This window comes from Bufo gargarizans, chromosome 1, assembly GCF_014858855.1.
Source record: "Bufo gargarizans isolate SCDJY-AF-19 chromosome 1, ASM1485885v1, whole genome shotgun sequence".
Classification (NCBI taxonomy): Eukaryota; Metazoa; Chordata; class Amphibia; order Anura; family Bufonidae; genus Bufo; species Bufo gargarizans.
In genome coordinates, this window is record NC_058080.1 from 83,657,104 (window position 1) to 83,681,447 (window position 24,344).

At 46.5% G+C, this 24,344-nt stretch overlaps 1 protein-coding gene across 1 annotated transcript in view; it reads left to right on the forward strand.

The window, feature by feature from the left end:
• The window catches only part of RELL1 (RELT like 1), a 68,365-nt gene extending 44,482 nt beyond the window's left edge, over nt 1-23,883 (forward strand). The window contains exons 5-8 of the mRNA XM_044296660.1: nt 14,609-14,848; nt 17,572-17,710; nt 19,826-19,859; nt 21,931-23,883. Of these exons, the coding sequence (XP_044152595.1) occupies nt 14,609-14,848; nt 17,572-17,710; nt 19,826-19,849 (403 nt within the window). The 3' untranslated portion in view covers nt 19,850-19,859; nt 21,931-23,883. The remainder of the gene's footprint in view (nt 1-14,608; nt 14,849-17,571; nt 17,711-19,825; nt 19,860-21,930) is intronic.
• Nucleotides 23,884-24,344: the final 461 nt, after the last annotated feature.

The following is a 24,344-nucleotide window of genomic DNA, read 5'->3' on the forward strand; positions in this document are numbered from 1 at the left end:
TGACCAGTAGTGTGTGTGTTTTTTTTTTTTTTCTGTCTGCAGTTAATATACTGTCTTTTTTCTGGCTGTTTTCTGTGTCTTATTTTTCGTGTTAGCAGCCATATTTGATAGTAACAATTAGGCTAGGGCTACACAGCGACATTTGTTGATTGACAATAAAGTCGCTTATCATTTCATGTGATGTATTTTAATAGTGTTGCCATGTGACATGCTGCTACTGTGACACCACAGTCGCCAAAACAAAATCAGACTTGGATGTTTTAAAAAATATATATATTGCATGAAACATTGCGTGACTTTTTAGTAATGTAGCCCTAGCCTTAAAGGCGATATCCAACCCGGGCACCTCATAAAAGTCATACTTAACTCACTCCCTGGCACCCGTGTCGCTCCTGATGCCCGCACAGCCGCAGCTTGTTGCGGGGATGAAAAGATCCAGAGGGTGGGGGAGGTTCGGCGTACTAGCCAATAGCAGGCCCTTAGGGGAAAGAGCCTCCCTAGCGCCACACGTGGCAGTAGGGAGGCTTGTTCCTGTTGCAGACTATTAGCTACCAACCCCCCTCCCGTCACCGGATGTTTTGATCCCCCTGACAGGGAATGCAACGGCAGTCGTGCAGGAATCAGGAGTGACGTGGGTGTCGGGGAGCGAGGCAAGTATAATCTGTATGAGGTGTCGGAGCATTTTGGGGGGCGTTATAGGGGTTGGATAACCCTTTTTAATATTCCAGAATAAACATACAAGCAGCACGCTCACGTAGATTTGCCAAGTCATTTATCGTAACACTGTTTTTAATCTTAGATTGTTTGTTTGTTTTTTCTTTGCTGTTCCGTTGGAAGACTTGGTAAGTGTCTTTCCTTTCTAGAGGGGGGTGGGGGAGGACAGTCATGAGGCTTGCACAAGGCACAGCAAATTGCCTGGTTACTTGCTTCTCTTTCCAACAACCTGGGATACATATACATTGCTCTTTTGAGGTCTATCCACAGATGTTCAATGATGAGATCAGGGAACTGTGAGGGCCATGGTCAGCTTGCACCTATTGAGATAGTCTCTTGTGGATTTTGAGGTGCGTTTAGAATGATTATCCATTTGTAGAATCCATCCTCTTTTCAGCTTCAGCTCTTTTACAGTTGGTGTTTGCTCCCAGAATTTGCAGGAATTTGATTGAATCCATTCTTCGCCCAAAGCATGACTGATCCACCCCATGCTTAATGGTTGGAGAGTTATTCTCATGAAATTCTGTGCCCTTTTTTCTCCAAACACAGCTTTGCTCATTGTGGCCAAATACTTTTATTTTAACCTCATCGGTCCACAGGACTTGTTTCCAAAATGCATCAGGCTTGTTTAGATATTCTGTTGTAAACATGTGATGCTGAATTTTGAGGACGCAGGGAGGTTGTCTTCTGGTGACTCTTCCATGAAGACCATATTTGTGCAGTTTTTGCGCAACAGTAGAACAATGTACCACATCTCCACAGTCTGCTAAAACTTCCTGAAGGTCTTTTGCAGTCAAGCGTGGGATCATATTTTCCTTTCTAGCAATCCTGCGAGCAGCTGTCTCTGAAATTTTTCTTAGTCTTCTAGACCTTCTCTAGACCTCCACTGATCTTGTCATTTCTTAATGACATTTCAAATTGAGGAAATGGCAACCTGAAACTACCTGAAAAGGCACAAGCTGAAGGTTTTACCATGGCCCTCGCAGTCCCCCTGATCTGGACATCATTTAAAATCTGTGGATAGACTTCAAAAGAGCAGTGCATGCAAAATGGCCCAGGAATCTCACAGAATTGGAATACTTTGGCAAGGTAGAATGGATGAAAATCCTTCAAACAATGGAATTGGAATCGAAAGACTCTTGGCCAGCTACAAAAAGCATTTACAAACTGTGATACTCGACAAAGGGGGTTCTACTAGGTATTAACCATGCAGGGCTCCCAAACTTTTGTGTTGGGCCTTTTTTGTTATTTTGAAAATGAAAAAGATGAAAAAAAAATAAAAAAATTTTGCTTAAAGTACAAAGGGAATGTGTCATCTTTAAATTTGTCTTTTGGAGATCACTTTATCCTGAACTTGCTTAACTTTTCACATTAACAGCAATTGTGACATATATATATATATATACACATATATACACACACACTGTATTTTTCACCCTACAAGACGCACCTGTCCATAAGACACACCAAAGTTTGAGGAGGAAAATTTTCATCAGACCCCTAATGTTAATCAGACCACAAAACACCCCCAATGTTAATAAGGCCCCTGTTCAGACCTCTGATCAGACCCCCAATCAAATCTTAGAGCAGATGCCCAATTTTTGTAAGACCTCCAATCAGACCTCAGATGAGACCTCCCAATCAGAGCTCCATGTGAATAAGCCCCCACGTGAAGCAGACCTAAGATCAGACCTCCATGTTAATAAGCTCCCATGTGAAGCAAACCTCAGATCGGAGAGAAAAAAAAAAAGCTAACTTACCTCTTCTGCCCGGATGCTGCCACTCCTAATATTCAGCTTTCTTCCTGGTCTTCTGTGCTGTGATCCAACTTCACCCAGTGTGTGGTCACAGAGCACCAACATCCTCGCTCTCTGTGTGTGCAGTCATAGCACTGCGGGTGACCGAGGACCAGGAATCGTTGAGTACAGATCCCGGAGAGCGCTGCATTCACCACTTCATGGTCCTCCTGTACTAATGAGTGCTTACATAATAGGAGTGCTCATTAGTATTTGCCCCATAAGACGCACTAACATTTTCTGCCCAGGTTGGGGGGGGGCGAGAGAGAAAGTGCGTCTTAGAAAGTGCGTCTTCACTCGACCTTAGTGTTTTTGTTGATCCACAAAACAGATTCCGGCCTGTGTGCGTTCTGCAATTTGCGGACCGCACATGGCCTCCACTATCATAAAAATGCCTTTCCTTGTCCGCAACTGCTGACAAGAATAGGACAGGCTCTATCTTTTTGCGGGGCCGCGGAACGGAACTACGGATGCAGACAGCACACAGTGCGCTGTCTGCATCTTTTGTGGCACCATTGAAATTAATGGGTCTGCACCCGTTCTGCAAAATTGCGGAATGAATGTGGACTCATTCATACGATTGTGTGAATGCACCCTTATAGGGTGCAAAATACAGTATATATAAATACATACTTGTCTTTGTAGCCACAACCAGTCCCAATCTTTTTATAGCTCATTGCTTTTTGTAACCAGTTTACCAGTGTCCATACGTGGCTTATATTGTTGCGGATGGCACCTAATTATAAATGCTTCTTGCCCAGAACTGCATCTTCTGTACCTTCTATTGCTTTAAATGCATAATCTAAAAATGAAGGTAACATCTGCCCCCTAGTGGATGTTTTTGGAACTGCAAAGGTCTGCAGCGTGTGTGCCAGATCAGTATAGAGTAAAATGGTTAAATTTTCAGGATATTTCATTGTGGGCTTGCAAACCCGTAGAAATTGATGGTTCTGTGTGCTATCTGCAAAAAATGCGGATCGGAGCCCGAGACAAAATATGGTTGTGAAGCCTTACAGCCATTTCCCCTGATGCCAGCCTATGATTATACTGATGTTACCATTGATTTACTATACGTGCAAAGTATAGGTTCACCCTCGATAAACCTACACTTATGCATCAGGAAACTTCTTATGAAGCAATTCCTTAAATTCTGCATTTGGTCTTTCTTGATGCTTCTCTGTTCTGTGATTGCTGTGTTCTGCCTCCAAAAGGGGAAGAATCTGAATACTTTGGATTACTGCTCTATATACTGCTCCCTAATATATAGATATAGGTTTACTACTTTAATAGTGTTACAAAAAGCTAGAAAAACTGGAGCTCATAAACAGCCAGTTTATGAAAAAATACTTTATTGTTGCATAATAAATATTAGGGCTGCAACGATTAATCGATGTAATCGATTATATTCGATAACTGCATTCGTTGTCGACGAATCCAGTTATCGAATAATCGCCGATTCGTTGCTATGCGGGCGGGCGGGCGGGCGGTCGCTGCATCTTTATTTTACCTTTTTACAATGACGCTCTTGTAACAGCCAGGCAGAGCGGACGGCGGCGTAACGTCACTCACTCACATGACACGCCTGCTCCGCCTCCTTCATTCATGAAGTGGGCGGAGCAGGTGCGTCACGTGAGTGACGTTACGCCGCCGTCCGCTCTGCCTGGCTGTTACAGGAGCGTCATTGTAAAAAGGTAAAATAAAGATGCAGTGATTAGTCCGACTTATAAGCATCGGGGCCGGGGCTGTTATGGGGAGGGGGGAGGATCTGTCTATGGCACTGCTATGGGGAGGGGGGTCTGTGTATAGCACTGCTATGGGGAGGGGGGAGGATCTGTCTATGGCACCTCTATGGGGAGGGGGGGGTCTGTGTATGGCACTGCTATGGGAAGGGGGATCTGTGCACTGTTATGTGGAAAGGGATCTGTGCACTGTTATGCCCATAACAGTGCACATATCCCCCTCTCCATAACTGCGCCACCCACAGATCCCCCTCTCCATAACTGCGCCACCCACAGATCCCCCTCTCCATAACTACGCCGTCCACAGATCCCCCTCTCCATAACTACGCCGTCCACAGATCCCCCTCTCCATAACTACGCCGTCCACAGATCCCCCTCTCCATAACTACGCCGTCCACAGATCCCCCTCTCCATAACTACGCCGTCCACAGATCCCCCTCTCCATAACTACGCCGTCCACAGATCCCCCTCTCCATAACTACGCCGTCCACAGATCCCCCTCTCCATAACTACGCCGTCCACAGATCCCCCTCTCCATAACTACGCCGTCCGCAGATCCCCCTCTCCATAACTACGCCGTCCGCAGATCCCCCTCTCCATAACTACGCCGTCCGCAGATCCCCCTCTCCATAACTACGCCGTCCGCAGATCCCCTCTCCATAACTACGCCGTCCGCAGATCCCCCTCTCCATAACTACGCCGTCCGCAGATCCCCTTCTCCATAACTACGCCGTCCGCAGATCCCCTTCTCCATAACTACGCCGTCCGCAGATCCCCTTCTCCATAACTACGCCGTCCGCAGATCCCCTTCTCCATAACTACGCCGTCCGCAGATCCCCTTCTCCATAACTACGCCGTCCGCAGATCCCCTTCTCCATAACTACGCCGTCCGCAGATCCCCTTCTCCATAACTACGCCGTCCGCAGATCCCCTTCTCCATAACTACGCCGTCCGCAGATCCCCTTCTCCATAACTACGCCGTCCGCAGATCCCCTTCTCCATAACTACGCCGTCCGCAGATCCCCTTCTCCATAACTACGCCGTCCGCAGATCCCCTTCTCCATAACTACGCCGTCCGCAGATCCCCTTCTCCATAACTACGCCGTCCGCAGATCCCCTTCTCCATAACTACGCCGTCCGCAGATCCCCTTCTCCATAACTACGCCGTCCGCAGATCCCCTTCTCCATAACTACGCCGTCCGCAGATCCCCTTCTCCATAACTACGCCGTCCGCAGATCCCCTTCTCCATAACTACGCCGTCCGCAGATCCCCCATAATAGTGCCGTCCGCAGATCCCCCATAATAGTGCCGTCCGCAATTTGTTTTAATATGGCCTTTGAACATAATTTTTCAAGTAAGATCATATAAACCTCTCTGTTTTGTAATTTTGTCGTTTTTCCCGATTAATCGATTAATCGTAGAAATTAATCGGCAACTAATCGATTATTCAAATAATCGTTAGCTGCAGCCCTAATAAATATTGTTATAACCGAAATACTTCTCAAAAACAATGAGAAAACAATGTGTGAGCAAAACTCAAATGGATCCGATAAACAACAACACACACATACGTAAATCAAAAAATATGTTTTCTCGCCCAATTTCCTTGGGGGACACAGAAGACCTTGGGTATAGCTCATCTCCCTAGGAGGCGTGACACTAAGTGAAAACTGTTAAGCCCCTCCTCCACAGCTATTCCCTCAGCCTGGAGAGAGAGACTGCCAGTTTTTGCTTAGTGTCCAAGGAGGCAAGACACTCCCTGCTACTGCAGGGCTGTTTTCTCCTTGTTTAAATTTTGATTTTTACTTTTTTCTTTTCTTTTTGTTCCAGATCATCAGGGACAACAGAGTCGCACTAGACCTCTCTGTTTCTCCCGGGGTTGAGCTGCGCCAGTGCCGGTCATCCGCACTGCTGCCTCCCCCACAGAAGACAAGGTGGATCAGGGCAGCCCAGCTCCCCTACATCCCGCCAGCGCAAGGGTCGCCCGCACGCCAAGTCCCTCTCCCAGCGTCCTGCCACTGCGGTGCCAGTAGCTGAAGGGGCGACCCTGCTGGAATGGACTGAGGGTGAAGACGACTATGGTGAGAGAGTGGCTTCTCCAGCCCTACGTCCCCCACCCCCCACCCTGGTCTCCTGCGTGCCTGACCCCCCATACTTGGACCCTTCGGTCACTGCTGGACCTAGGCTGGCCCCTGGGGTGCTGCGGGGCGACATTCCACTCCCTGCTCCCTCTCCTCCCTTCTGGCCCTCATGGGACATTTTAGCAGCAGAATGCTGCGAATAGGCAGTCTCCCTTCACTTATCAGCGTCCCTCCTGGAACGCTGTGCTCGCATCCTCACGGGCACCCGGTCTCAGGGTCCCCCCATCCCCTCACCGATGCGCTGCTCTGGACCGGGGGCCTTTTCCTGAAGGCAGTGCTGCTTGGGCGCCCGCACCTCCGGCGCTTCTTCCCGGCCTGCTGGGCCGTACCTCCCAGCTGGGCCGCACTCTCCCGGCCCCCGACTGTTCCGGCCTGCGGGGTAGACTCCCGCGGCCGGCATTGGCTTGAGCACGATGCTCCTACGATTCCGGCCGGCCGTCGGCGACTTCCGGCCGGCCGGGCGCCGTAAATTTAGGTCCAGGCTCCGGGCCTACTGGGCCGCATTCCGGCGCTCCACCCGGGCCTCTGACGTCCGGTCCGCGGGGTGGGCTTCCGCGGCCGGTTTGTCCAGGCAGTCCGCTCCGGTTTCCTGTGCGGCCCCGGTCAGCCGGGTGCCGCAGAAACTTTAGGCCCCGGCTTCACGGCCTGCTAGGCCGCAAACTTCCGGCCTCTGTTGGAGGGGGCGGGAACTTCTCCGGGCGCGAATTCTTCCCGCCTGGAGGTTCCCCGCCCCCAGGGGATCGCGGCGTCGCCTCCTCCTCCCTTCCAGGTTGGTGGCTGTTAACCCTTCGGGTACCGGCCCCCGTGTTTTTGTTTGTTTTATTCGGCTGATGGGCCTATATGGCTGGCGCGCCCCCCCCCCCCCCCTCTACTTTATGCTGGGCACCTGTATGGTGGCACTTCTTTCTGCCTCAGTGAGGCTATTTTTTATTTGGGAATGCATGACATGGTTAAGTTAATGGATTTCTTGTGCGCTGCACAGGACGCTGCAGCCTTATCTCAGTAGCGCCGCCTGTATGCGTGCTCCTTCCATGAGCGGCATGGTGTCGCACTCCCCGGCTGGTGCATGCTTCCCTTCTTTGGCCCTCTCCGGGATGCAGCGCTGGCCAAGTGCATGCGCCCTCCAGCTATGGTAATTGCCATGTGCAGACAACCCCTTCCTAGGCGGGAGGATACTGCACTCTCTCGGGCTGCAGGCTTGCCTGGTGCATGACCCCCCGCTTAGCTGGAATACTGCACTCTCACCGAATACGGTGTTGGCCATGTGCACGAGAACGCTGCACTCGTTGGATTCGCTGCAGGCCATGTGCACAACCCCCTTCCATAGGCGGAATGCTGCACTCATTGGATTCGTTGCCGGTCTTGTGCATGTCCTCCTTCCATAGGTGGACTCTGCACTCTCACCAGATACGGTGTTGGTCTGGTGCACGACCCCCTTCCATAGGGGACCGCTGCATTTTTACTGGATTCACTACCGGCCATGTGCGTGATTCCTTTCCATAGGCGAAATCGCTGCTCTCACTGGATTTGATACCGGCCATGTGCATGACCCCCTTCCATGGGCGGAATGCTGCACTCACTGGATTTGATACCGGCCATGTGCATGACCCCCTTCCATGGGCGGAATGCTGCACTCACTGGATTCGCTGCCGGTCTTGTGCATGACCCCCTTCCATAGGCGGAATGCTGCACTCACTGGATTCGCTGCCGGTCTTGTGCATGACCCCCTTCTATAGGCGGAATGCTGCACTCACTGGATTCGCTGCCGGTCTTGTGCATGACCCCCTTCCATAGGCGGAATGCTGCACTCACTGGATTCGCTGCCGGTCTTGTGCATGACCCCCTTCCATAGGCGGAATGCTGCACTCACTGGATTCGCTGCCGGTCTTGTGCATGACCCCCTTCCAGGGGCGGAATGCTGCACTAGCTGGATTCGCTGCGGTCTTGTGCATGACCCCCTTCCTCTAGGCGGAATACTGCACTTTATTGGTTATGGTGCTGGGCAGCCGGCCGTGTGCATTACCTCCTTCCATAGGCGGTATGCTGCATTCTCATTGGATTCGCTGCCGGCCTTGGGCATGCCTTCTTCCCTCAAGCGCCATGCATACTCCCTCACTGACTGGGGTCGTTCTCTCGCTGATAAGTTGCTGGCCGCGTGCAGGACCCCCTTCCATGGTGGGATGCTTGCAACTCAGTAAATCCACTGCCGGCAGTGTACATGTTCCCCCTTCCGTGGGCGGTGTACGGCACTCTTACTGGATTCGCTGCCGGCCATGGACATGTCTCCTTTCCTCAGGCAACATACACACGCTCTCACTGACTGTGTTTGTTCTCTCGCCAGTGTGCTGCTGGCCAGGTGCCTGACCCCCATCCATGGCGGGGTGCTCGCATTCTCCCTGGTTGCAATACTGGCCATGGGCATGGCTCCCCCTTCTGGGTAGCATACTGCACTCTCACCAGATACGTTGCTGGCCTCTAAGTTGGGTGAAATGCTTGCACTCCCATTGGATACGGTGCTGGCCTTGTGCGTGACCACCCCTCATTCCATGGGTGGACTTTTTGTACGCTCACAGGACTCACACCTGTCCTTGTATGTGCTGTGCTGGACTTGTTCTTGTCCCCATTCATTGGCGAAGTAGTTGTACTCTCACAAAATTCGGTGTTTGGATTATTGCACACTCACTTAATGCTAGGCTTACCCTGTACATGTCCCCTTTTCTCTAGGTGGACGTCCTGCTGGATGCGGTGGGGCCATGTGCATGGCCCTCTTCTGGGCGGAATATGGTATGTCTTCCTTCTCTGAAGTAGGTGCTGGTCTTGGGCATCACCCCCTAGTTGGGCGGGCTTTGCACGCTTGCTGCCCGCACTGTTTGCCAAGTACATTGCCCTCTCTTCTGGGCAGACTGCTTGCGCTCCGTCGCATGCCATACTAGTCTTGTGTGTGTCCCCCCTTCCGGTTGCACTTTGCACTTCTGTGGGGCTCTGTGGCTGGCCCTCCTTGCTGTATGACTATTTCGCAGTGGGCGGACGCTCTTGGGGCTGCTACTCTGTGCGTTGTTGGGCCGTGTATGCCTTCTCCTTCCGTAGGTGGGTTGGCTTTCTCACTGCTTATGGGGCTGCTTGTACATATGCCTCCATTCTTCCTGCGACTTGTCGTTTTTCTCTTGGGATACGGTGATTGCCGCCGGCCTGGCACTCTTCTCTGAGGAGATCTTTCTGTTCACCTGGCCTGGACGGGCTCTATTGTTCTCTACTGCAGCGAGCTGGGTGGTATCCGTTCTCTGTTCAGAGGGTATATTTGGTGTTTCCGTTGTGACGGTATCCACCATATTCGTTGGCCCTTCCGTCTGGGGAGTGTTTGTGGTTCCTGGATGCGTACCCATTAGTTACCCTGTGGCGTTGCTTCCCAGCGCAAGCGGTCACATGGTCGAGAGTGCTGTCTCCAGCGTCCCTCGCAGTCTACGTTGGCTCTGGCCGGATTACGGTTCCCTCGCCTGTTGCCATTCCTCCTCTTGGATGCGTTTTGGTTTGAGTCCTTCCTGTTGGCACCCTCCGTGCTTCAGTTTGTTTTGCTACCAGGTTCTAGCCGCTCTTTTTGAGCAGGTCACCCAACTTCTCTTGGTTGCTCGATTACCGAGGTCAGGGACCTCCACTTTCGATTCGTTAGGGTATTCGCCTCCTGCGAATTGGTGAGCCGGACATCTCGGAGTAGCGGAGTTCTGCTTTTTGAGCGGTCCTGTGGCTTCCCTGTTGCCCACTTCTCCTTGCGGTTGGAGGGTGTCATCCGTCTTCTCGGCTATATTTTCTCTCGACGGCTCTGTTTTGGCTTCTCCTGGGTCAGTTTCACTCTGATGTGGCTTCTGCCCGGCCAGGCTTCAGGGGCTGTTCCTTCACTGCCCTCCCCCCCTGGGGAGACCAAGGTTGTTCATATGGATGGTCCCGGTGTTCCTTATGACCTCGTACTGTCTCCATTGTTCACACTGGCTGTACTAGCTGTGTACCTATTACTGGGTTTGCCGCATTCTGTCCTCCGGCTGGGTGCAGATTGCTTTTACCATTCTGGGCGCTGGTCCTGCTTGGACTTTACCTTCTCGGTAACCTGGCGTGCCTACTTTCTTCTGTCAGGATTACCCTTCAAGCCCCCTCTTCGGGTCGGTAGAACACCTTCCTGTGGTGGCTACAACGACAAGGACTTTAGCCTGACTTGTCCTGGAGTCTGTTGGGAACTGGCCGGGTCCCTTTCGGTTCCTTCCGTTTGTCCATCTGCTCCCCCACTCCGCGTGGATTCGGGACGGCGTTGCTCGGGGCCGACGGGACCAGTTTTCCCAACCTTTTTGCCGTGTCACTGATTTGCGCTTACTCGCATTGGATTTCCTCCCGTCTGCCCAGACGAGTCCAGCGAGCACACTAGTGTTCGCTCCCGGCCGTGCTTCGTCCAGGTTCTGTTGTCTGACTTAGGGTCTTCCCTGGGGTTCTTTAGGAAGCTGGGCATTCACCCAATTCTGCCTTTCTCTTCCCGTGATTCGGTCTTCTCCAGTCTGACCTGGACCTGCGACTGGGACTCTGTTACTTGAAGTGTCTGCAGTTTTTTGCTTGGACATCTCCGACTCTTGTCGACGCTCTGTCTCTTGTTTCCAGGAGGTCCGCGCCAAGGTTCACGGCTCCTGGGTGCTTTCCTCCGCTTAACCACGTGGCTATTGCTGTGGTTACTGCTCAAGGGCAGGGCTCTGTTTTTATGGTGTCACCGTTCATTTCACCAGAGCGGTTGGTGCCTCCGGGGCGGGAGGCATGGGCTTCAGCCATGTCATTGTGCAGGGTGGCCACGGTCTTCCTTGCACTCTTTACCAGGTTTACCTGGGTGCGTACTCTGGCTTCGGCGGCGGTTGCTGCCTTGGGCCGCCTGGTTTTTGCAGGTGGCATTTCCTTGCTGCCTTCGGGTGCTTCGCCTTGGTGCTGTGGTCCCTCCCCTCTTGGACTGCTTTTGAACGTCCCAAGGTCTTCTGTGTCCCCCAAGGAAATTGGGCGAGAAAACGAGATTTTTGTATAACTTACCAGTAAAATCTCTTTCTCGCTCTTTCCTTGGGGGACACAGCACCCACCCATTCATTGGTTTTTTTCTGCACGGTTTCCGAGTTTTGTTTACCCGTTGGGTAGTTGGCTTGTTGTTTCCACTGGTTGGACTTTGCCTTTTCTTACTACTTGGACACGCAACTGGCAGTCTCTCTCTCCAGGCTGAGGGTATAGCTGTGGAGGAGGGGCTTAACAGTTTTCACTTAGTGTCACGCCTCCTAGGGAGATGAGCTATACCCAAGGTCTTCTGTGTCCCCCAAGGAAAGAGCGAGAAAGAGATTTTACTGGTAAGTTATACAAAAATCTCGTTATTAATTCATCACATAAAAGACTTCTTCTGAAGAAGCTGAGCGAAACGCGCGTCAGGGGTCACCAAGGTTGGTTCCTCTTTACTTGTTTTTATGTGTGTTTTCCATTCTGGTTGTGTAGTGTTATATGTTGGATGCATATTGCATGCTATTGTGCTGCTGCTGGGGTGGATGACCCACACACTGCATCCACTTATATTTCCATTACAGCTAGCATGGTAACAGCTGTATTGTTACTGAAAGCCCACGTTTCCACCTGGCCTGTGTATGAGAACTTTGTTCTCGTTTTAGCCATGCGGCTTGCTCAGGCTAGCAGGTGATGTGCGCTTGGGGGATAGATCTATATTGTAACCTTGGTGGGGCGCTGATTCGCAGTGCTGCCACATTACTGCTGCTATCTATATATTTATTCATGTTTACGGTTTTTGTCTTTTATGTGATGAATTAATAAAATATTTTGTGATTTATGTATACAGGTCCTTCTCAAAAAATTAGCATATTGTGATAAAGTTCATTATTTTCTCTAATGTACTGATAAACATTAGACTTTCATATATTTTAGATTCATTACACACCAACTGAAGTAGTTCAAGCCTTTTATTGTTTTAATATTGATGATTTTGGCATACAGCTCATGAAAACCCAAAATTCCTATCTAAAAAAATTAGCATATCATGAAAAGGTTCTCTAAACGAGCTATTAACCTAATCATCTGAATCAACTAATTAACTCTAAACACCTGCAAAAGATTCCTGAGGCTTTTAAAAACTCCCAGCCTGGTTCATTACTCAAAACCGCAATCATGGGTAAGACTGCCGACCTGACTGCTGTCCAGAAGGCTATCATTGACACCCTCAAGCAAGAGGGTGAGACACAGAAAGACATTTCTGAAGGAATAGGCTGTTCCCAGAGTGCTGTATCAAGGCCCCTCAGTGGGAAGTCTGTGGGAAGTAAAAAGTGTGGCAGAAAACGCTGCACAACGAGAAGAGGTGACCGGACCCTGAGGAAGATTGTGGAGAAGGACCGATTCCAGACCTTGGGGGACCTGCGGAAGCAGTGGACTGAGTCTGGAGTAGAAACATCCAGAGCCACCGTGTACAGGCGTGTGCAGGAAATGGGCTACAGGTGCCGCATTCCCCAGAAACAGCGGCAGAAGCGCCTGACCTGGGCTACAGAGAAGCAGCACTGGACTGTTGCATGTCATTTGGAAATCAAGGTGCCAGAGTCTGGAGGAAGACTGGGGAGAGGGAAATGCCAAAATGCCTGAAGTCCAGTGTCAAGTACCCACAGTCAGTGATGGTCTGGGGTGCCATGTCAGCTGCTGGTGTTGGTCCACTGTGTTTTATCAAGGGCAGGGTCAATGCAGCTAGCTATCAGGAGATTTTGGAGCACTTCATGCTTCCATCTGCTGAAAAGCTTTATGGAGATGAAGATTTCATTTTTCAGCACGACCTGGCACCTGCTCACAGTGCCAAAACCACTGGTAAATGGTTTACTGACCATGGTATTACTGTGCTCAATTGGCCTGCCAACTCTCCTGACCTGAACCCCATAGAGATCAAATCTGTGGGATATTGGGAAGAGAAAGTTGAGAGATGCAAGACCCAACACTCTGGATGAGCTTAAGGCCGCTATGCTAAGCATCCTGGGCCTCCATAACACCTCAGCAGTGCCACAGGCTGATTGCCTCCATGCCACGCCGCATTGAAGCAGTCATTTCTGCAAAAGGATTCCCGACCAAGTATTGAGTGCATAACTGAACATAATTATTTGAAGGTTGACTTTTTTTGTATTAAAAACACTTTTCTTTTATTGGTTGGATGAAATATGCTAATTTTCTGAGATAGGAAATTTGGGTTTTCATGAGCTGTATGCCAAAATCATCAATATTAAAACAATAAAAGGCTTGAACTACTTCAGTTGGTGTGTAATGAATCTAAAATATATGAAAGTCTAATGTTTATCAGTACATTACAGAAAATAATGAACTTTATCACAATATGCAAATTTTTTGAGAAGAACCTGTATGTGTGTTGTTGTTTATCGGATCCATAATAAATATTGTGTATAATGCCATTAAAAAAGGGCGCGTAGGAAACACCATCCCGGCATACTACAGATCACTAAACACAAGTAAAGTGCATGTAGTCAAACATTCAGCAATCAAGTACATTGCATAATAATAGATTATAAAGGTGAGCCCTCAGCAATCAATGATGTGAAAAGGACAGCAGATGTGCATGAGCCCTTAAAGTGGTATTCCCTTCTCAGATATTTATGGCATATGCACAGAATAAGTGGGGTAACATCTCTGGGACACACATCTGTTTTGTGAACATGGGACCCCCAACGTCTGATGAGGTGGCTTTTCACATGTCCTGGAGTTAGGACCCATATCTGTTTTTTAACCCCTAAATGTTTGAGGTTGGAGTACCTCTTTATGACCGATCCCAACGCTAACCGTCCTTAAGACCTCAAAAGCAATAAATCCAGGCCTCATAATGAATACAGACCCCTCGCCCAACATTCCCCAATTGTTTATGGAAGCTTTAGGAGGGTTTCCACTCCATGCCTGTTTGGTAGCCAAGGACTCCTCAGGCATCCATGCTCCCTCCCTGCCCACCCACCCACCCACCCACCCACCAGAAATCACAATCAGGTTTGTTTGTCGGCTGTCTGCAAAGTTACAGATGGTTGGCAATCCTGGCGTGATTCTGGCCCTATAAATGCCTATTCTACAGGCAGTGCTTCGTCTGTGTGTAACCTGCCATGCTCTGGGGTCTTGTGATTGGCACATTTAAAAATGTGTGTTACTAAGGGTTATTTTATTTTCTTCTAGCCCAACAACACCAAACACTCCTGTGAGCCCGACGTCTCCAACTAGTCCAGCCTCTCCGGGCGGAACACCATCCAAGCATTCCTGTCGCGGGCACCATCTTCATACTGTCGGGGGAGTGGCAGAGAGAAACGCGTGCAGTCGATGCAACAACAAACGCTGGAATTTAATCAGGTCGCCACTGAAATCTAAAGAGTCAAAGAAAAGCAGACAAGGAGCCGTCACAGTCCTTTCTGTAGGGAGGTAATTAAATCGGGATCAGTATAGCGATGTGTGTATGTCATTCATCTTACCGCTAAATATTGTTCCTACAATCATAATGGCCTTTAAGGAGTTGTCTGGATCGGGGGTGGGGTGGAAAGTTGTTTTTTTTCTTTCTTTTTTTTTATAGGCTCCCAGCAGATTGGAAAAATGTGAAAAGTAACTTGTACGGCACCTACTGAGTAAAGGTAACATCATTTTTAGCACACAGTAGAAACCAAAAAAATAAACAAACAGCATTTTTTTTTTTCACCCTACAAAGAATTTTTCCCCCTTATTTTTTAATACAAGATATGAAGCATTAAATGACACCATTAAATATATAACTTGTCCTAAAGTGTCCTTTATATATACAGCTAAAGTGAAAAAAATGATGGCGCTTGGAAAAAAGAAAGTCCTGTCCTGCCTCGGAGCTGACCATCCAAATGCAAAAATAAAAAACAAAATAAAATCACATTGACCTGTCTGCAGTCAGAGCATTTGGTTGTTCAGTTCCTATGCCATAAGGGCTATAGCTTCTTTCGCATTCCTCCTCACAGAGTCGCAGCAGAAAACTTTTATTTATTTATTTTGCACTACAAGTATTTTTAATGGCACCATTTAATGTACCATATCTTGTGTTATAAAAATAAATGGGAAAAATCCCTTAATTTTTTAGTTTTTGTTTGTATGTTGTGCACTGTGTTCTAAAAATGCCTTTACCTTTTATTCAGCAGGTCTGTATGCTTACAGGCATACCAAATTTGTAAGGTTTTTTGCATGATTTACTTCTTAAAAAATTGTAAAAATTAACTTTGACACTATATTCTAACACTTATAATTTCCATCTACAGGGCTGTATGAAAGTTTGTTTTTTTGTTGTAGGGTGAGCTGTAGGTTTTATTGGTACAATTTTGGGATCACATTTACATACTTTTTTTTTTTTTCATACGTTTTTCATATTTATCATTTTTTACTTTTCATTTTAGTACCCTGTAAGGAATTTACATATATGATAATTTTATCATTTATGCCATAGACTGTAATACTATAGTATTGCAGTCTATGGCAATTATGGAGTCCCTCTAATATGTCCTGCTAAAGGCAGATTAGTAATACAGGTTGAGTTTGTGGTTGACAGGTTTTGCCTGTTTTGAGGTTTTGTCCAAATTTTCAATTTCTCATCAGAAATGGGCATGTTTCACACTTAAGTTGTGACTTTCCAGTTTTGAGATCCTGCAGAGGACTTAAAAACTGGAACTAAACAGATCCGTGCCATTTAATACATCTGGATGCAATCGTTTCGGACGGATCCGGTTGTATTAAATCTAAATTGAACAAACCAGATCCGGTATGAAAATCATTGTAAGTAAATTTTTTTTTGCTAGCAAATTGCAGCAGTTTTGTGTCCAGCCAAAAAAAGGAACGGAATGCATCCTGATCAGTTTTGTCCCCATTGACAATGAATGGGGACAAACCTAATCTGTTTTGTCCCGGCTTTGAGATTCTCTGCCGGATCTCAAAACTGGAAAACCACAATGCAAATGTGAAACTGGCCTTAGGCTGGGTTCACACGGGCGTGTCCGGATTAGGTCCGGATGCGTCCCGGTGTATTGCGGCAAACCCGCGCGATTAGGTACGCTATTGCAGTCAGTTTTGACTGTGATTGCGTTCCGATGTCCAGTTTTTATCGCGCGGGTGCAATGTGTTTTGCACTCGCGTAAAAAACCGACTGTGGTACCCAGACCCAAACTTCTTCACAGAAGTTCAGGTTTGGGTTCGGTGTTGTGTAGATGTTATTATTTTCCCTTATAACATGGTTATAAGGGAAAATAATAGCATTCTGAATACAGACTGCTTAGTAGGTGATCAATTGAGGGTTAAAATAAAAAAGTTAACTCACCTTCTCCTCTTGATCGCGTAGTTCCCGGTCTCTCCTTTACTTCTTTAATGATGAACTACCGGCTAGGACCTGTGGTGACGTCAGATCACATGCTCCAATCACATGGTCCATCACCACGGTGATTGGAGCATGTTATCTGACGTCACCAAAGGTCCTTTAGCCGACAGCTCATCAGAAGAGACCGGGAACTACGCGATCAAGAGGAGAAGGTGAGTTAACTTTTTTATTTTAACCCTCAATTGATCACCTACTAAGCAGTCTGTATTCAGAATGCTATTATTTTCCCTTATAACCATGTTATAAGGGAAAATAATACAGTGAATAGACTGTCACCTAGCAACCATGCATGAAAATCGCACCGCTTGCGGATGCTTACGATTTTCACGCAGCCCTATTCACTTCTATAGGGCCTGCGTTGTGTGATAAACGCACAATATAGAGCATGCTGCGATTTTCGCGCAACGCATAAGTGATGCATGAAAATCACAGCTCATGTGCACAGCCCCATAGAAATGAATGGGTCCAGATTCAGTGCGGGTGCAATGCGTGCACCTGCGCGGAAATCTCGCCCGTGTGAACTCGGCCTTAGTCTTCCAATGTCAGATCAAAAGTAAGTCCGGACAGGATGACATGCATTCAGAGGAATGTGTTCTGTATTGTGATGGGCCTTTTAATCTCGCCGCCCTGTGAGCAGATGTGTCCTGTGAGTGGATCGTGGTGACTTGAGCAGTCTGCGCATATCTAGCCTTTTTTTCTTCATGTCTAAAAGTTTTTTTTTTTTTTTTTATGCCTAATCTATGATTTCTCTTCATTGCATTTGCAGGTTCAGAGTCACAAAGGTAGAGCCCAAGTCTAAAGAAAGGAAGCGGTTAATGTCTGACGGAAGAGACGCAACAAATGGTGAAGTGCCATCTACACCCGTCAGTGTGGACACCAGGCAGAGAAGCAGCTCAGAGACAGAGGTGGGGACACCGGGGCAGTCAGTGTGCCCTCCATTCCCATCTTGCAAAGAGGTCTTTTATCTCAGGAACCATTCCTCCGAAGTGATGGCATAGCAGCCGCGCATGCACGGCACCCCTTCCTTCACCTTTATGGGAGTTCGGAAAATAAACGAGCGCTGGCTTGTCCATTTGACGCCAGTCCCATAGCAGTGAATGGGGAGACGGCCATGCATGTGTGGCTTGCTTTCCATTCACTGCCGTGGGACCTTTTAAGAATAGCTGAGCTTTTGGAAGTATTATGGCAGTGAATGGAGAGCACACAGTGCATGCGCAGTATGCTCTCCCTCATTTCAGAGGCCCCATTCTCCAGGTGGTATCCTACAGGTGGAACCCGCACCTATTTGACGTTTGTGGCATATATTCTAGTGATATCCCATAAACGTTTCGAAGACTCCTTTTAATAGTAATGTTAATTATTCAGTGTATAACGCACTAAACGCTTTTTGAATGTATGTTCATGTTTGGACACAGTCTTGCAGATAGTGGGGATTTATATAATTGGATGTATGACTGTCAAAAAGCCACAAATGTTTGCTTAGACTGCATTTTTGTAGAATTTTGCCATTTTACCCAACTTTTTATCCAATTGTGGATTAGCAGGAGGAAGAGTGGCCTCCTTTGGCCACACACTGGCTGAAATTCTAGTTCAATTCTAGAGCAGCAGATTATCACTAATGTAGGTTTGATTTTGTGGCACATGGACAGCCAGAAGACGTACTGAATTTCTTAAGCCTCTTGATTAGGCTTGTCTTACTCCAGCTCACTTGAGAATGGTGTATGGAAAGGCTGCCTTAATAAATCCCTCTCCATGTGCCCATATGCATATACAGGTGAAACTCGAAAATTTTGAATATCGTGCAAAAGTTCATTTATTTCAGTAATGCAACTTCAAATTTGAATTTTGTGAAAAGGTTCAATATTCAAGGCTCAAAGTGTCACACTCTAGTCAGCTAATTAAGGCTACTATCACACTGGCGTTTTGGCTTTCCATTTGTGAGACCCGTCATGGGCTCTCGCAAGCGGTCCAAAATGGATCAGTTTTGCCCTAATGCATTCCGAATGGAAAAGGATCCGCTCAGAATGCATCAGTTTGCCTCCGTTCTGTCTCCATTCCGCTCTGGAGGTGGACACCAAACCGCTGCCTGCAGCGTCTGTCTGACGAAACTGAGCCAAGTACTGAGTTCTGACCCCGAATATAAGTCAATGGGGACGGATCCGTTTTCACTGACACAATGCAAAACTGATCCGCCCCCCAGATCTGTTTTGGCAATGTAAAAGATAATACAAATGGATCCGTTCTGAACAGATGCATGCGGTTGTATTTTCGGTGCAGATCCATGACGGATCGATATCAAACGCGAGTGTTAAAGTAGCTTATTCCATATTCTCTGAACAAAGGGGACCTGAGATTGTGACTTTGGGGTTTCATAAGCTGTAAGCCATAATCATCCAAATTTACCAAATAAAGGCTTGCAATATCTCGCGTTTCATGTAATAAGTCTATCTCATATGTTTGTTTCACCTTTTTAAGTTACATTACTGAAATAAATTACATTTGCACAATATTCAAATTTTCTAGTTTCACCTGTAAAAATCAAATGATAGAAATGACGTATTAAGTTAAAAGCTGTTAACATCTTTTGGGCATTTTTAATTTTTATTTGTGCTTATTGTGGGCCAATGTTACTTTTTTGATAGTTTTATATAAAAAAAAATCCAGTTTTCATTTTGCAGTACTGTGCAGGTCGTTGGCTGCAGAATGAAAAATGTTCCGAATTTTCTATAAAACTGTTATAAACATTCTTAGCCCTTCTTGTGGACGAGATGAAGTAAAATTTAATTCACTTTGCTTGGACTGTAAAACGCTGCAGATTTTCTGCTCCCACACCTGCAGCAGTTCTTCTTGTGAACATATCCTAAGTATGCACATAAATAGTCAGTCTTGCAGATATGACCTAAAGCGGGTTTGTAAAAAGTTGCCATCTCCGGCTGTGTTATCTTAAGAATGTTACTATGTCTTGTTTTAAGTCTGGTGATGAAGAGATGTAAAGCTGCACATTTCTGCCTTCATTACAGAATCCGAGCACGGTGGACACCTGAAGCGTTGCGGGTATGTAATGATTTATGTCTGACACGGGAGCTGGGGCGATACCGTTTAGGCTACTTTCACACTAGCGTTTTAGTTTCTGTTTGTAAGATCCGTTCAGGGCTCTCACAAGCGGTTCAAAACGGATCAGTTTTGCCCTAATGCATTCTGAATGGATAAGGATCCGCTCAGAAGGCATCAGTTTGCCTCCGTTCCATCTCCATTCCGCTTTGGTGTCCGTCTGATGAAACTGAGGCAAACAGATCCGTCCTGATGTCCCGTTTTCTCTGACACAATCTGGCACAATAGAAAACTGATTGACTTTCAATGGGGTTCATGACTGATCCGCCTTGGCTATGTTACAGATAACACAAACAGACCCGTTTTTGACGGATGCATGCGGTTGAATTATTGTAACTGATCCGTTTTTGCAGACCCAAAACGCGAATGTGAAAGTAGCCTTACTTAGACTTCCATGTTGTGCAGATCTCACACTGCTTAGCCATCTTTGTGGAATAGTCCCTCTCCTTTGGGTAGAATCTCTCTACCATCTACCCTTGTGAAGAAAACGGAGGAGTGTATGAAGTCCATTCATAAAGGTTGCATACACACGACTGTATCCGTTTTGCTGTACGAAAATCTCGGATCCGCAAAATACGGATGCACTCCTTGGTATCCTTCATTTTTTGCAGACTCCTTTTGTAAAAATGCCTAGGTTATGATGTGGTCCTGCCTATGATATGCCACAATGGCTGAACAGCCCAACAGGATTGTTCACCAATGTGTATTATGTGCAAGTGCCAGATGTTCAGTTATTCTGGGGCCAGTACACCACGGCATTATTGTTTTATAACCCTCCCTTTCTTTACCTACATCTTTTGGGTCTCAAAACCCCCCTGGAAATGGTTAGAGCTAAGTTGTTACATGCTTTCTCTTCAAATATGAATGGTACAGGAAAATGTACCCGAAAACATGTACATGACGAGTGAATTATGGGCAAAGATATTTATTGTGTTATATGGATATAAGCAGCACTGCTGCTGCTCAAGAACAGATCTACCCCATCATCCCTCCCTATCAGACCCAAACAGGACTTGGTTTTTCCTTCATCTCTGGGGTTCCGCAGAAGTGCAATTTGGGCCTATATGCAACATTTTTTATTTTATTTTTTCAAATACATTTTTCTCTTTTTTTTTTTTTTTTTTTTTTAGGCTAATGTGAGCAGCCATCTTGCCCCAACTGCTGCACATCATTTCCTGGAAATATAAAAATCATGTCCAAAAGTGTTGTGGGTATGCCCTGCGTCATTGATCAGAGGAGAGGGAAGTGAGCTGCCCCATTACCTGTTAGTGGTGAAGCCAGGATGGTCATTCTGCCCTCTTATATCAATGAGATACCTGCTGACCCTGCCTCCTGTGCTCCTGTGCACACAGCCCAAGAAGCTAAAATGTGACTGGGAGTCTTCCCCTCTGTGAGGCTCGGTGTAGGAAGTGCAATATAATGGGTTTTTAAAAAAAATAGATGGCAAAGAACAACCAGAATTTGTTTTCGATACATATTAGCACGAAAGTACAGTACGAAAAAGTGGGATGAAAATCCCCCAGGACGCTGACCCAGAGGCCTCATATGTAGATATTCCAGAAATGAGGCAACACATCCAAAAATGGTAAAACAAAAAATGGAAGAAAAAAAATCCCACTTCCATTTTTTTTCTTCACATTTTGGGATTTTTTTGTTTTGTTTTTGTTCTTTTGTTGAGTAACTTTAGTTGTCTAGTATTACATTGTTCACCGCTCTTTTACAATCACACGACTGTATTTTTTATCTCCTTCATCTTGTGTCAGCAGACATGTGAGCCCAGACACGTTTTTTCCCCCCTCTGCTCTGGTTAATGTAACTGGTCCTATCGGTAGACGAGCCGTTATATGCATCCATACTAACGGGCACAGAGCCCGCACTGCAGTGTTCCACATAATGACGAGGTGCCACACTTCATGTTGTTGTGGCTCTGGGGAAATGCTTACGTCACAGGTAGTGAGATATGAATGGCGCAGGCAGAGCATTGACCACATTCCCTCCTTTGTTTTTCTTGCAGTTCTTCCAAGGGATCAGCAGCACTTGGGCCATTTGAGAAGAGACTGAGGAGGAGGTTTTAGAAAATCATTTCAAGCGGAGTTGTCCTGGCGCACGGCCCGTGTTCAGAACGCGTCAGTCTTCTCTTTTGAGTAGTACATCGATTTTGGATAAATAAAAGGAAATGTATACATTTTTAAATAGGATGCTTCTACGGAGGAAAGCACATTTTTACATTGTATATAAATGCTGTCTAGTAGTACAACACTACATGTATATATATTAATCAGAATTAGTGTATAGTAACGTTCTGGACTATTACATTGTGTAGAGTTCACGCTTCTGGAAGTAAACTTACTGCTGTCTTAGGCTGTGTTCACATCAGGTTAATGGCCTCCATATAACATATCCGCCAGGACGTGACGGGGGTATCTGTCGTTTTAACTAACTGCTGACATGTCATAATGACATTACAGAAGTTTTGATCAGTGAGGGTCTGGGTGAGAGAGTGTAGAGAGCAGAGTGCTGCTCCACGGAAAGTGTATGGACGTTCCATGAGGCCTCGTTCACACTTCAGTGTTTAGTCAGTGATTTCCATCAGTGATTTGTGAGCCAAAACCAGGTGCAACTCTAAACACAGAACAGGAGCAGATCTTTCCCTTCTACCTCATGTCTGTGGAGGCTCCACTTCTGGTTTTGGCTCAAATCACTGATGGAAATCACTGACCAAACACTGAAGTGTGAACGAGGCCTGAATCTGTAAGCTACTTGCAGAAGAGCCGAGCATAGCTCAACAGAAATGAAGGGCCACAGCTTTTGCATCTTTTATTTTTTTTTATTTTTTAGGCCAGACACAGACCAAAGACTTCACTGTGAGAAAACTCCCTTCCTCTTCTGACCGGATCACACAGCATTATATTAATTTATAGTGTTGCATGTCCCTATTAGACCTGGAATTGATTAAATTGCACTGACATAATGCGGTCATTGTAATTCAGTAGAAGCAAGACCATACAGCATTGTGAATCAGTAAAATGCTGTGCGGTCAGCGGAGCAGAAGTCAGAAAGACTCGCACTGAGACGCAGTGAGTTTCTCACATTGAACTCGTTCATCTGTATCTGGCCTTAACCATTGGTGGGGGTCTCGGCACTTTAGAAATGTCAGAAGTTTGTTAAAATGATAGTCAAGCTTGAAACTTATTTTTTATTTTTTTCTTTCAATATCACTATTTGCCATTGAATGGAATAGTGTTGTCTACTTCACATTTCCAACTATTGTTTTTGTTCTACGGTATATTAGTTTCGTGGAATACTGATGTGTACCAGCCAAAAGACCACTCCCAACATACATGCTGTGCGGATATCACAACCCTGTTGTGAACCATGCCTTAGACAATCACCTGGAAAAGCTGTATGGAATAAAGCTGCCATTCAGTTTGAAAGAGGTGCCTTTTTTAATGTAGCATCCTGCCAGAAAATATGATTTATAATTAAAGGAGTTGTGAAGCCTGATTAAAAACAGAAAACAAAAAAACTAATGGGTGGCAGGAGTGTGTTCAAGAATGTGTTTTTTTTTTTTTTTTTTTTTTTTTTTAAGAATAGTCTTTCAAAATGCCATCCGCTCTAGTGCTGCAGAATCCCTCGTTCCCTGCCGGACCTGGGGTGACTGGGACCTGTTTTTGGTCACGATCGCTAAAGCCACTCGCTGGCCTCAGTGGTCACATTTGGGAGAGTGACTCGTCATTAGAAATGATGTGCTTTTCTTGTGCTTGTTATTGCTGAGGCCATTGACACAGCGATGTCATAAGCAAGAATCGTGGGACCATTGGGAGCCGCAGCTCTGGAACGGAGGGCGCTTTAAAAGGTGAGCGAGTTTTATCTATTTTTGGACATAGTCCTGTACCCATTATTAATATTATATATATTTTTTTTTATGTTAATTAGTGAAAGTGTGTAAATATATATCTTACACCTGCTTGGTTTTGGATTTTTGATAATGTGAAAGTATTCTGGAGCAGTTCCAATTAGGAGTTCTTTTAATAGTGTTTTTCTTTTGGATGTAGTTTTTTCTATTTTTCCTGTAATTTAGTTTGTGTCACTGTAATTTAAAGGGGTTGTCTCATCTCCCAGTTCTCATTTGTGCTCCTGTGCCTACCACTCCCTTGTTATTCTGTGACAGTGAACCTCAGATGTGATTGATAGCGCAGGCAAGCAGCGCTATGATGACAACATAACTCCGCTTGCCAGTATGAGTGAGCTGTCAATGCTGCTGTTAGATTAAATTTCAGGGATGCTCAACCTGTGACCCTCCAGCTGTTTTAAAACTACAGCTCCCAGCATGCCCTAATAGGTGTAGACTGTCCAGGCATGCTAGGAGCTCTAGTTTTTCAACAGCTGGAGGGCTGCAGGTTGCACATCCCTGGTATATTTCATTAG